This window comes from Perissodus microlepis, chromosome 19 (genome assembly GCF_051167445.1).
Source record: "Perissodus microlepis isolate ML-2025 ecotype Zambia chromosome 19, ASM5116744v1, whole genome shotgun sequence".
NCBI lineage: Eukaryota > Metazoa > Chordata > Actinopteri > Cichliformes > Cichlidae > Perissodus > Perissodus microlepis.
The window spans coordinates 30,174,453-30,186,905 of NC_140479.1; the positions used below are offsets into that span (position 1 = coordinate 30,174,453).

Consider the following 12,453-nt stretch of genomic DNA (forward strand, 5'->3'; position numbering starts at 1 on the left):
AGGAAACGATACAACATGATATTACGTGTAGTAGAAAACTGGATGTGTGCAGCACATGAGGCAGGTTTAGAGGGTTAAACTGAAAAGCTTTATTAGAATTCTGACTTTAAGTCAAATATTATATAAATGCATACAAATATTAAACATGTAACAGAATAAATAAAATAAATGTTATCATCTATTACTAACTTTACCTTGAGTCCCTCTATAATGGGTGCGGTGTCCTTCAGTGTCTCTGAATCGGCTGCCTTTTCGGCTTTAGATGAAGCTGGCTCTGCCTCACTGCGCTTCATCCTCTCTGCTTGAAGCTCTGGTTCACCCTCCTGCAGAAAACAGAGCATGATTCAAACCCTATAGGAACACCTACAGAAACAACACTACAAATGACTGCAGGAAGCCTTCAGCTTTAAGGGAGATGTGTCCTTGTTGCAGTAGTTAGGGTTAGGCAGTTAGTTTTTCTTGTGAGAAACTTGCAGATTTAGAGTTAATCCAATCCTGTGGAATAATACAGAAACCTTTTGATTTCTCTAAGCTGAAGCTTCAATGAAAAACAAACAGCACATCATTCTACCTGAAAACTCACGACTGTGTAGCAAAAGCTTGGCCTCTAAGGCTTGGTCAGACTCTTTTAAGGTCTTTTGGTAATAATAACTTTATCTTAAACTGGCTCATAAAGTCTGTCAGTTTGTTGGCACTGGTATCAAAGACTTAAATAGCACCTGGCCTAAACACTGAACAGACATCATACAGAGTCAGTACCCTGGCAGCCTTCTCTGCAGCATCAGCCAGCCTCTCCATCTCTCGGTCCTTGTTGTCCTGCCGTATGGCTGCCTCTTCCTGAAGCATGGTCTCCAGTTTGGTCTTGTTATCCACTTTGGAGAGCTCCAACTCCGCCGCCATTAACTGGGCCTCTTTGGTCTGGAAAAGCAAGCAGAGGGCAGGATATTCGCCTGTATTCCAGTATTGACTGAGGCTGCGTGTTGAGCTTAAAGTACTGCCTGCAACTTTATATCCCAGCTCTGTACTGTTTACATACCACCATTTCAGGAAGTGTTTGCAGCGTGGTTTTCAGCTGGTCTGCAGGAGACAGGGTATCTGGGAGGTACATGGCTCGAGACAAAAGCAGCAGAGAGGTGGGGATCTGCTGGTTGAGATGCAGCTCCAACCACTACCAGAGTCAAACACAACATTACAGAGGTTATTACAAATATGCAGTCAAACATACATCTTAAGAGTTTCACCCCTGATGCCATTCCTGAAGTCTCCAGACGGTCAAACCTCTACTTTATTTTTACAGTGAATAATGAAAAATGCCCCCATCTGTCTGCTTTTGTCGTTACCTGGCCGAGTTGTTCTCTCAGTCGTTCTTCTGTGACTCCCAGAGATCTCATCCCTCTAACACGACACGCTGCCTGCACTTCGTTCACATTCAGGCTTTCCACCCCCTCCTCTGCTATCAGCTGATAAACACAGAGAAGAGGTCACACAGAGTCAGGGGCCAGTGTAGCTGCATTCACCCGGGTGCTGCCGTGTGTTCAGACATAAAACAGGTTTATTTTTCCTTTTAACCACAGAGATTCGTACCTTGTCGTCTGTGCGGATGGCCCTCAGCTTCATGATGAGCTGGAAGCGGAGGAAGTTGTTGGTCCCAATTGACTGGAGCTCCAGGAGACGACAGAGCGCCACGAGCTGAGGTCGAGTCAGGTTGTCCAGCGTCAGCTCGTCCTCAAACAGTTTGGAGAACTTTATGATCTGCTCATTACTGGGACGCTCCCCAGAGTCCCGGATCTATAGTAATGAGAAGATCAGGGCTTGTAAAAAGTTTAAATGAGACCAGGTTTACATGCAAAAGATGTACTGCTGTTCTCCCGTGCAAAGAATAATCCATGAAATGAATTTAGAGTTGAATATAGTCAGTGAAAGCATGTAGTAACAAGAAAATACGGAAGAAATACTTAAATTTCCACTATAAACGCTCTTAGTGGTAATCAACTGGTCACAACTCTGTTTTAAATAAAAAGAAATTAATATTTTCACCACCAGAGAGCAGCAATGAGCTTTTTATTCTCCTCATTTCACACTGCTCGGTGTTAGAAAGCCGACCTTTTGGAAGAAGGTGGAGAATTCCTCCGTCACGTCGCCTTTTGCTGCCTTATTCCTCAGAGCGATCTCCTCAATGGTGTCCTGCAAGAACTTGGCCATCTCCAGTTTGACCCTCAGCTCCTTTTTCAACCTTTCCTCCTAAAAAGCAAGAGGTTACAAATTCAGTGTGCTTAAAAGCACTACAGTAAATCCCACTCAAATGATGTTAGCACTGATGGTGAGACATATGAGGACCAACACAGTCTGATTCTCTACAGTCCGCTTGCGTTCAAAGCTGGAACGGATAGTTGAATCCACAGCAGACAAACCGTTTCAAACATTTTTTTGTCAAATACAATTTTGATGATTGGAACCAGCTTCTAAAATAAAAGTTTTCTTTATCACACGGACAGAACACAGGGTACCTCCACCAAGGAGGTCATGTTTTTGGCAGTGTGGGTTTTACTGTCTGTGAACAAGCTTGAAAAGTTTTGAATGGATTGTGATAAAACCTTTAGAGTTGTAGAGTGGGGTCACGTTAACAATCCATTCAGATTTAGCTCACATCCACCCAGGTGTTCACTGTCAACTAATGATTTATTAGGGGAAAATTGTCTCATAACTTAGACACTGTGATCCTTACCAGTGGTTTCTATTGCCAACATATAGAAACTACTTTATAAAGTCTTAAAATATCAAGTCAAGACCTGGTCAAGCTCAACAGATTGGTCAAAGCAATAAAAATGTCATATAGGGCTATTTAAGACTGTTACTGTCATAGTCTAGATTGACAACATACAGCCAAAGAGGGAATGATATATGGAGACTATAAATAAATATTATTATGATTACAGTAACAGCATCGTGGAGCTAAAAATAAATACAATAAATAAATAATCAACCACCCATTTCTGCTTACCTTCTTTGACTGTGTCTCAAAGGTGGACGGCAGCATGTTGGGGAAGAGTTTCAGAGCTACAGGAAGCAGGAACTCCATGAAGGGAACGATGATAAACACCAGGAAGGGAAGAAGTCTGAAGACATCAGCACATGTTCTGAGAAACTGAAAGGAAATTAAAAAAAGGAAATAATATCAGCAAATGGGACAGATCTGTGTAAACTGATGGAATCTTTAAGTGAGACTATGAGCATCTGTGTTAGCAGTCCCGTTTGGTTTTTCAAAAAAGAGCCGTTGTCTCATTAGGATCCAAGCACGTGGGAGCCCATAGTATCATTTTGTGTTGCTGCAATGATGCATGCATGATTTTTTTTACCATTGAGATTTGATGTGTTTTTAAAGTGTTCTCATATTTTTTAAAGATTTTTCTTTCTTTCTTTTTTTTTTTTTTTTTTTTTTTTTTAAACATGGAGGGTACAGGGAAAAAGTGCCATTCATTCCCACCATTGTAGTTCATATCTGCCACCAGCAGAGGGCAGCAGCAATGCACAAACTGTGAAAATGTTGATTTCATCTTTTATTGTCTCTGCTTACAATCGCCCCTCTAATAAGTTTCAAAAGTCAGCACCTCCAAGCCCACCTCTATACATCCCCCGTCCACCGAATTCACTAACACCGTATTTGCATGGAGCCATAGAGCAAAGGGAACATTTGGCCTCACAAGGCTCAAAAACTGTCCATTTGATCCAACAGGAAGCACATTTGTTCAGCGCAGACCCGAACAATCCCGAGAGCACAGAAGCACTTGGCCAACACTGGCTGACTTCATTGTACGGCTGTCCAAACGTGGCTCGCTGACCATCCGGGACACAATTCCAGCGAACCGTCTACAGAAACAGCACAGAGGGGAAAAGGCCAAAAACACGAGTCCTCCTTTCTCCGCTCTTCCCACCTGCATGTCAGTGGGCCAGTAGGGTGAAGGATTTAGGCCAGCCCAAGTGAAAAGGCCTTTGTCTGCAGGCCCATTGACATGTATATCATCTCCCAGAGTTCCACATCAAAGAAGGGAGGAGGGGGTGAGACACGTTCAAATGGAGGGAGCCTTAAATGGGAGGCCTGAGTATTGTAAGGGAATATGAAAGGAGGAGATTAAGGAGGCAAAGCCAGTCCAGGTTAGATGAATGGCATGTAGACGGGTTTGGGACGTGAACTCTGAGGGAGCCTGCTCCATTTGAAAAGGTGCAGATGGGGTCATAGTGTGGGCTTAATGGGGGGAAGCTGCGGTCATCCTCTGCACTGACCTGCGACCATTAGCATTCCACTGAGGCTTTATATCCCAGCTGCTTTAACATAATCACAATGAAGTCAGTTAATGAATGTGTATACTGTAGGGCTCAGTGTTATGGTGTATGACGCATACATATCTCTGAATTTGAATATTAAAGAAGCGACTTTAAAAAAAAAGATTGGTCTTCACTTGAGAGTTTTGTAAAACAGGTTACATCACATCATTTCACAGAATGACACACCCTACTGAACTTCTGTGTAAGTGGATATTGAGAAACACGTCGTAAAATGACTCTGCAGCGACGGCTGTAAAATCTCTGCATGTCCATAACTTTCTCCAGCACGCTTTAACATGAATAATCAAATAATAATGAATCTGAGTCACAGTTTCATCTGAATTTACAATCAAGTGTAACAAGGAAAATGGGTCATTTCGTTTTTTTAAATGGGAATTTTCAACAAAATTAAAATAAATGTATAATGGCAGATTCCCAAATATCAGTTTAAGGGTTTCTTTTAAGTTGGACATAAAGCAGTGAGTGAAATGTGAATTTGGCCACATATTAAAGTAAGAACATGGAAGGATTCCCAGACAAGATCTCATTGCATCACACAGTTAATACCTTTGTATCAAATCTATGTCTAGGTATGTTGTAACCACAAACCCCTCTGATACCCTGCCACATAGCCTCTGCTGTTACCTGATGTGCACCTCCCTGGAAATGTATCAACACATCTCATAACACAGGCCGCAACTTTTGTGATTGGCCTACGTTTGATTCCCGTTTTTGAATTAATCAGTGAGAGAATAACAATCATCACCACAACTCATGGATGTCAGCAAATTCCTGGGGGAACATAGCCAAAGCTATCAAACTGAACGTGAGGGAATACACAGAGTGGAAAAACCTGAAGAAAATACGTTTGCCTGACCGCAACAAAGAGCTGGGTCGCCGTCGGCCACTTGCGTAGGCTACGTTGCTCTACAAAGATTCCCTGCAGAAGTCTAAATCAGTCACTAAGAAGCATTTGCAACTCGCCAATTGTGTCACCTAAATCTGCACCATCCTGTGCTGCTGGATTGGAGGTAACAGTACATAAGTGTGAACTGAGCTGCCCTGCCCACCTTCCTTGAAATGACACCTGTGTGTGCCAGAACCTTTGGCAGATTACCGAACCGGGCCTCAGTCCAGACAGCGAATCGCGCTGCCGTTGAGTCCGAGCAGCTTGTCTCATCAGAAATATGCAAATATTTGCATTACTTCACACAAATCCTACATTTTTCATGCAGCATACTCGTGAAGTTATTTTAATAATTGGAATATTTTCTGTATTAAAACAAAACTGTGTAAATAATCGAATTTATCATATTTTTAATACCATGTCCTGTTGCACAGAATTTATCAACAACAGCTGCGTTAGGGATTTGTTGTGAAAGTCACAACAAAATGAGAGATGTAGGCTGAGTGCAGAGATGGGATGAATCTGGTACGCGAGGTAAAGCTTCTTCCTGAAGAGCTTTAATGAAAAGGCACAATCTGCCCAGCGCCTGATGAGTAAACACAGTGTGTGGCCCGTTTCCATAATTGATCCCATTAGGATTGAGAGGCTATGGATAAAACGGTATAGAACAAGATGTCTGAGCTGTCAGGCTTGAATCGGTGCTCAGTCATCGCTGATCTCTTAAACTCACGTCGGTTATCCTCAGTGGAAACTCTGAGCCGGACTAGAAAAAGAATCGTTTCCTTTCACTGGAAGCACTAAAAACTTTCATTTACTTGTTACTGAGCAACGTTTGAACGCTTCTTCATATTCTTCTGTTAATGATCCTGAGCTCTGTAGCTCTGTTACTACTGATACACCTGATCATGAGGCAGGAGAAACCTTTAAAACACGAGCCTCTTTTTAGCATTATCTAAATAAGCTTACATTAGCTGTGTTAGTGGGCTCAATTCACATTCTTGAAACTGACATTACTGTGTTAAAGACAAGCTAAAGTTTGTTCCAGGTGAAAAAAGGAAACTGTTTGCTGACTGGAGGTTGGCATTAATTCTTGCTCTGGGCTACAGAAAGAAGGCATATTTCAATGTGGAAATGCTGGATCTTGTAGCTTCTACAAACAATTTTTCATTTAATAAACACACTTTTGTGCTACTCTGAGTTTGGTATAAATTAAAAAGATCTTAGGCTTAAATATTTACCCTCAGGGGCTGGAAACTGAACTGCAGCAGCCCACACACACACACACAGAGGTGTGTGTGTGTTACCAGTGCAGAGACGGAGAGAGCAATCACCAGGGAAAACCCTTCCTTTCACCTACATTTTTGTTCACTAACTGAAACAAAGTATAGCCTGCACTGGGATTCTGGTATGACTGTGTAGTACAAATGTAATCTTCACTTCACTTTTATAGATTTGGTAATGTCTTCTCATATCTGTGACACGTGGCATACATTCCAGGCATTAAATCTGCTCATTCCAGCAGAAAACAGCAGGTTTTTACATTTCTGCATGACCACGAAAGAATTACATGCTTTATGTGAATGTTTGAGAAAAGAAAAAAAAAAGTTCAGTGAGCCCACTTTCAAACTATTTCCAATGATCACACTGAAATCTTTTGCAAGGTTTTAAAAGAACATTCATTCCTGAAAAACTATTAAAGATGAAATGTTCGCTGCCCTTTCTTACCATTAAACTAAATCAGGATCTGTAATTCGGGACAGATGCATAAAAAAATGTCTAATTTAAAAATGTAAACCCCAACCGGCACCAGACTCTGCAGCAGACAAAGCCTGACAGCACCCAAAGCAGTAACAATCTCTCCACAATGTAGCTTCTACAGAAATGACAATGTCTTGCAGCCACACTGTGCAACACTCACCTGTCTCCTCTCACGGCGAGACAGGGGATGTCCGTTCAGCACCCTCCAGAACATCCGCCCAGCAATGGTGGTATCGATCCAAAGCAGCCTGAAGCCATGGTAGTAGTGCTTGATTTCATCTACAACCCGCTGTCGGAGCGTCCTTCGAACAGGCTCTGCGTCCAGTGTCGGGCTGTACACCGGCCCTCCTTCCTCCAGTTTCTTCTTCTTATCCTTTAACGAACGCAGCGACTTCTCCACCTTGGAGTCATCCCATCTCCTCCTCGTGGTATGTATCCACCTGACACCAGGGATGTCTCGCAGTCGTGCTATAGTCCATTGGGGCCCCGCTCCGACCGCAGGGTACAGTGAAGAGGAAGCCCCCGACGCAAAAGCGCAGTAGAGCCGCTGTGTGTCTGAGCTCTGACAGGGGCCCACAAGTTCATCTGACACGGGCAAGGAAGGACCGAACGAAGAGACCTGAGCCAAGCTGCCGAGTCGGAGCCCATCAGGTCTGAGGACACAGAGCAAAGAGTTTCAGGACCCAAAGTTTATATCAAGTCTTGGACAAAATATAAAGCAGCATTTGAAATGGATGACTTCCTATAAAAAAGGAATAGAGTGTAATTTACAGGGAGACACAAAAAAACAAAATTAAAATAGAATTTCACCTGAACATGCTGATAGATCTTAATTTGCATATCATACAACACATTTTGGATCATTTGGTTTAATTGCCTTACTTTTGACTGGAAAGTGTGAAGGCTGTGCAGCTGAAATAGGAACCCTCTTGTAATTTCCCTGTAAGAAAGAAGAAAATACGATTAAAGCAGGTGTGTCCTTGGGGGAAAAAAGCCTTCGGACGGACACGCACGCACGCACACACACACACGCACGCGCGCACACACACACAGTGTATATTGGTTTTATGAACGTCCCAGAAGCAAATCAGCACCTGCTCATCGGCAGTTATCTGTAGCTCAAATACATTTATGCAGATTTTCTTAATAAACTGATAATCATACTAGCAAAAACACACTGTGCTTAAAACTAGTCATGCAATAACATCAATCATCAAACCTTGTGTCCTTTGCAATCGCCTGTTCAGGAATACCCATAAAAGTCAATTCACCTTGAGGTTGCCCTTTTATTATTTTGGGGGACGCTTTAGTATATACATAAAAAGTTAGTTTTTGCTATGGCCACATGTTTTGTTTTTTAAATATTCTGCTCTTATGTATTTGTCTGTACAGAACCGCCTTGAAGTCGCTCAGTCTTCTGTAAATATCTTTCCACTGATCTTTCTTGGGTGGCTAATTATTCACACCCTCAGCGAGGCCCACAGCAGGGTTCACAGACCACTACAGTGATATGCATGCAGCTAGAAGGTGGAGTGGTGAGACACTTCTAACCAATCACACCAGAGCCGAGGGCTCGGTCACGCCCCCTTTCTAGCTCTCACATGGCCGGCTGGAGTGAGCCCAGCATGGCCCAGCTGAACATGAGGCTGTGGCCTGCAGCCAGGAGGACAGAGAGTTTACTGGAACAGTTTCACCTTTGTGGCTTAGCGGTCATCTACAGTAGCACAGAGAGAAAACCCTGGAAATACAGTGGACAACTCAACTCTCCAGCATGTCCCCAGGCTACACAGCACTGCTGTCTTTTCCGTGTTCGAATCCCCCTGGGGGTTTTATGGTTGTGGTTTCACATTCAAACACTGCAAATACAATGAAATTCATTCTCCAAAAATTAGTCAAAAGAAATAAAAAGACACAAACAGAGCTTTCTATTCCAGGTTTCTCTTACTTATGATGACGATATGAAATAGTGTACTTTCAGATAATTTGCTTTTTCCTTTCATTTTTGTTTTTGTGGTAATGTGATCGCAGACAGTTACATAGCTGCATACTGTAAAATCCTTATTAAAGCAGAAGTAAGAAAACTGCTGATAGAAGCTTTCCTGCATTAACTGTAGGAATAAACCTTCATTAAGCCTGGGCTGTTAGTTAAAATGAATAGAATATGGTGAAGTTAGGACATGTTAGGACATGGACATGTTACACTAAAGTAACCAATCATGAAACTATAACCTGGGAATAACAATATATTGAATATTGATTTGTTCAATCAAAAGGTGTGAGGCCAACTGATTGGTTGACTGGTTTACCAACTGGATCGTCCGAAAAGAAAAATCAGGGAAACTATAAGAAGATTTACATCACCGCCTCTATATTCCAAGGACGATGCTTAGAGACTAATCCTGGCCACATTGATCCGGCTCATTCAGTTTCAAAGCCAAAGGATAATTAGCGAATTAACAAATATATCGATACCGGAGACCATGACCAGAAACTCTGATTGGAGTGATGACAAATGGGAGGCCACAAAGCTTTTCACACATATAAGAACTTTACAGAGATGCTATAGAAGCAACACAAGTGCAGCAAGACAGAAACTAATTGCACCAATCCCAACCGGTTCCCCCCACCAAAAGGCCACAGCCATGGTTAGTCAACACTGTTTAAGTCCATCCATCTAATTTTGTTTACACTGAATACACCGGCCCCCCCAAGTAGGTTAGACTTTATGCACATGTTGCTGAGACAACCGATCCAACAACTGCTGTGAAGAACTGAAAGATGCTCAAACGAATCTTAAACTAAATCTTAATGCACATTTAGAAAACAGGAGTCTGCTGTAGTTCTTTAGAGCGACAGCAGACTGTGCAAACAAAACCGAGGTTTGAAACATAGAGTTGAAATGCTCGACCCTCTGATTATACAGTACCCACAAAAATGTAAATATTCAATCACAGTGAATGCTAGTGCAGAGATAATGAACACTCGCATTGTGTAAATGTGTAAATCAATAACAGTGTACATGTACCTCACTATGTTTGTCTATGACGGTCACAAAGGACTGCAGGCTGGTCAATGCTCAGCCATCACAGCACGACAGAAAGCTCAATCTGCAGCTCCAGGTCACTATTACTACAGATCTTAAACTTGAAAGATTTTCACAACTCTACTTATTAATACGTAGATTCAACCATACTACAGGAATACTCCTGTACTCATTTTCACACATGATTAGACAGGAATATTAGTTGTCTCAGGTGAGGTTATAAAAGGCACTGACCTTTCTTCATGGAAAGCAATTTGTCTGATAATCTGGGCCTAAAGCCAAGAGCACAGTCTCAGTCAGTCCACCACAGACAGGCAAATCCCCATTATGACCCTCTCATCTATTTATACCCCCAGGCTCAGTGCAATGAGGAAAAACATCACCTTAACTTCAGACATGATATTGATTCTGTAGCATAAACCTGTAACATCTCTAATGCCTGCTGTGGTACACCTATTAACTTTAAAGTCACAAGCACACAGACATATCAGCTGCTATGATTCCTTTAATATTATATTAGTCCTAAGAGCAATTTCATTACATTGAATTTCTTTAATTTCTAAACTTGTGAGATGAAATATCTTATTTTAGAAGCATCTATGTGACTAAGTCTCAGTACACTAATTGGTGCACTTTTCATGTCTTTATTGAATACATTTAGAATCACAGAGCACAGGCTGGGAAAAGGAAGTAAACCAGTATGCTAGAAACATCTGCGATTTGAGGATGTGAGATTAAAACTGCAGCAGCAGACGGTCCACTGTGCTCTCTGCAGACATCTCTTTGCAAACTTGCTTTAAAAAATGCTTTAGGACCTGATTATTATTCTACAACAAACCAGAGACCACGCTCCCTGGAAATACCAGACAAAACATTGACAAATGCCAACATTTCGCAGTTGAATCAAGAAATCCCAGAAACGCTGATGAACTGAAACACCAACTACAGGAAGGTTGTTGCTACTACTAAAAGGTCAAAAGTTCACTTGTGTCCACCAGTCTGCCTCTTCAGTGTTTATTCATGGAAGTACACGGAAAAGCTAAACAGTGTGTGTGTTATTCATTTGCCAGACTGTGTTTGTGTATCATTTCACTTGGAGAAACATCAGACCACATTTCATAATTGATCATGACAAACGTCCTGGTAATTCTGAAGGGGTCACAGTTTTTTTTCTTGCAACTTTAAGGGGACATTGCATTTTGCATATTGCAGTATTGGGGCATTAGTGTCCTCTATACTGTAAAAAAAATCCATTATAGCTAAACAGTCACGATGCTTTGGATTTTATATTCAAAAATATTGAAAAAGGAGAGCTAGAATGACATAATCGATTATAGCAAAATCTATCCCAAACAGAAAATGCAATCGTCATATTACCCACCTCAAATTAATCAACCGCAGAAAACTAGTCAATGCTGATTTTACTCATAATCAGCTGTATAAAACTGACTATTTGCTATTTTCATCTGCCAAATCACTCTGCGGCTTCAAAGTTGTGAAATATTGAGCAAGGCTAAAACAAACTGCCCTCAATCGTGAAAGTAAAGCAAGACACTTGAATAAACTACGTGAAATCAGCATAACACACAACAGAAATATAGTCTCATGTATCCACAGATCCTACTTCTTTTGTTCTTCCTAGGTGCTGACTAATCACTAGGGAACCATAGCAACGAGCATCTGCTCAAACGAGTGTGTGTGTGTGTAACCAGGTTGCCTTCAGATAACCAAGTTAAAGAAATTATATTGCCAGGTTGTCCTCAGATAACCTAAACCCTTGGTTACGCTTCGCTTCGAGTGTATCACTCCGATACTTCCATCGGAGTGATACACTCTCGGTACAATTTATTCTTATAGACTCGTTTCAAATTGGTAGTTTAAAAGAATGAATGAGCGCCTGGAGTGTGATGAGTAGTCAGGTGTTTATTGCTGAAACCGGGGCCAGGACCACCTACCCTATGTAAAGGACCCTTCTAGATGCTAATATCAACAAGCTAATTGTTAGCGTTATTTGGTCAACACTGGCAGAGTAAACAGCAAGCTAGGCAGTAACAAACCAACACAGAAACCTTACCTTTGCCTTTCCTGAATTCATTCTTTAGGGATCGAGACGTTTTCATTAAAGGTGCCCGAGATCTTGTAAACAGGATTAACGCCATGCTTTCAGTATGCAAGTGGTTATCTTCACCTTAAATTAGAAGGTAGCTATCGGGTTAGCGAGCTACTGCTTTTCGAGAAGTCGAAACAGAAAGGCCTCTAACTTGGTACATATAACTGACAATTTCTTAGATCGATTTAACAAGCCAGGCCGCATATATAACTGCAGATGGGAAAATTTAGCTCCATGTCATGCCTTCCCTGTTACGCATATGACAGCTAGCCGGGCCAGGGTTCCATAATGACGTCAAACCGTGCGGCAGCG

The 12,453-nt window shown here is 41.8% G+C and overlaps 1 protein-coding gene across 4 annotated transcripts in view; it reads right to left on the reverse strand.

The window, feature by feature from the left end:
* Positions 1-12,453, reverse strand: part of letm1 (leucine zipper-EF-hand containing transmembrane protein 1) — a 30,605-nt gene extending 18,152 nt beyond the window's left edge. For all 4 annotated transcript variants that reach the window (XM_084914160.1, XM_084914159.1, XM_084914158.1 and 1 more), the window contains exons 1-10: positions 12,106-12,453; positions 7,871-7,928; positions 7,149-7,641; positions 3,002-3,145; positions 2,104-2,241; positions 1,585-1,788; positions 1,341-1,460; positions 1,037-1,168; positions 760-918; positions 195-323 (exon numbers count right to left, since the gene is read on the reverse strand). In XM_084914160.1, the coding sequence (XP_084770286.1) occupies positions 195-323; positions 760-918; positions 1,037-1,168; positions 1,341-1,460; positions 1,585-1,788; positions 2,104-2,241; positions 3,002-3,145; positions 7,149-7,641; positions 7,871-7,928; positions 12,106-12,190 (1,662 nt within the window). In that variant the 5' untranslated portion in view covers positions 12,191-12,453. The remainder of the gene's footprint in view (positions 1-194; positions 324-759; positions 919-1,036; positions 1,169-1,340; positions 1,461-1,584; positions 1,789-2,103; positions 2,242-3,001; positions 3,146-7,148; positions 7,642-7,870; positions 7,929-12,105) is intronic.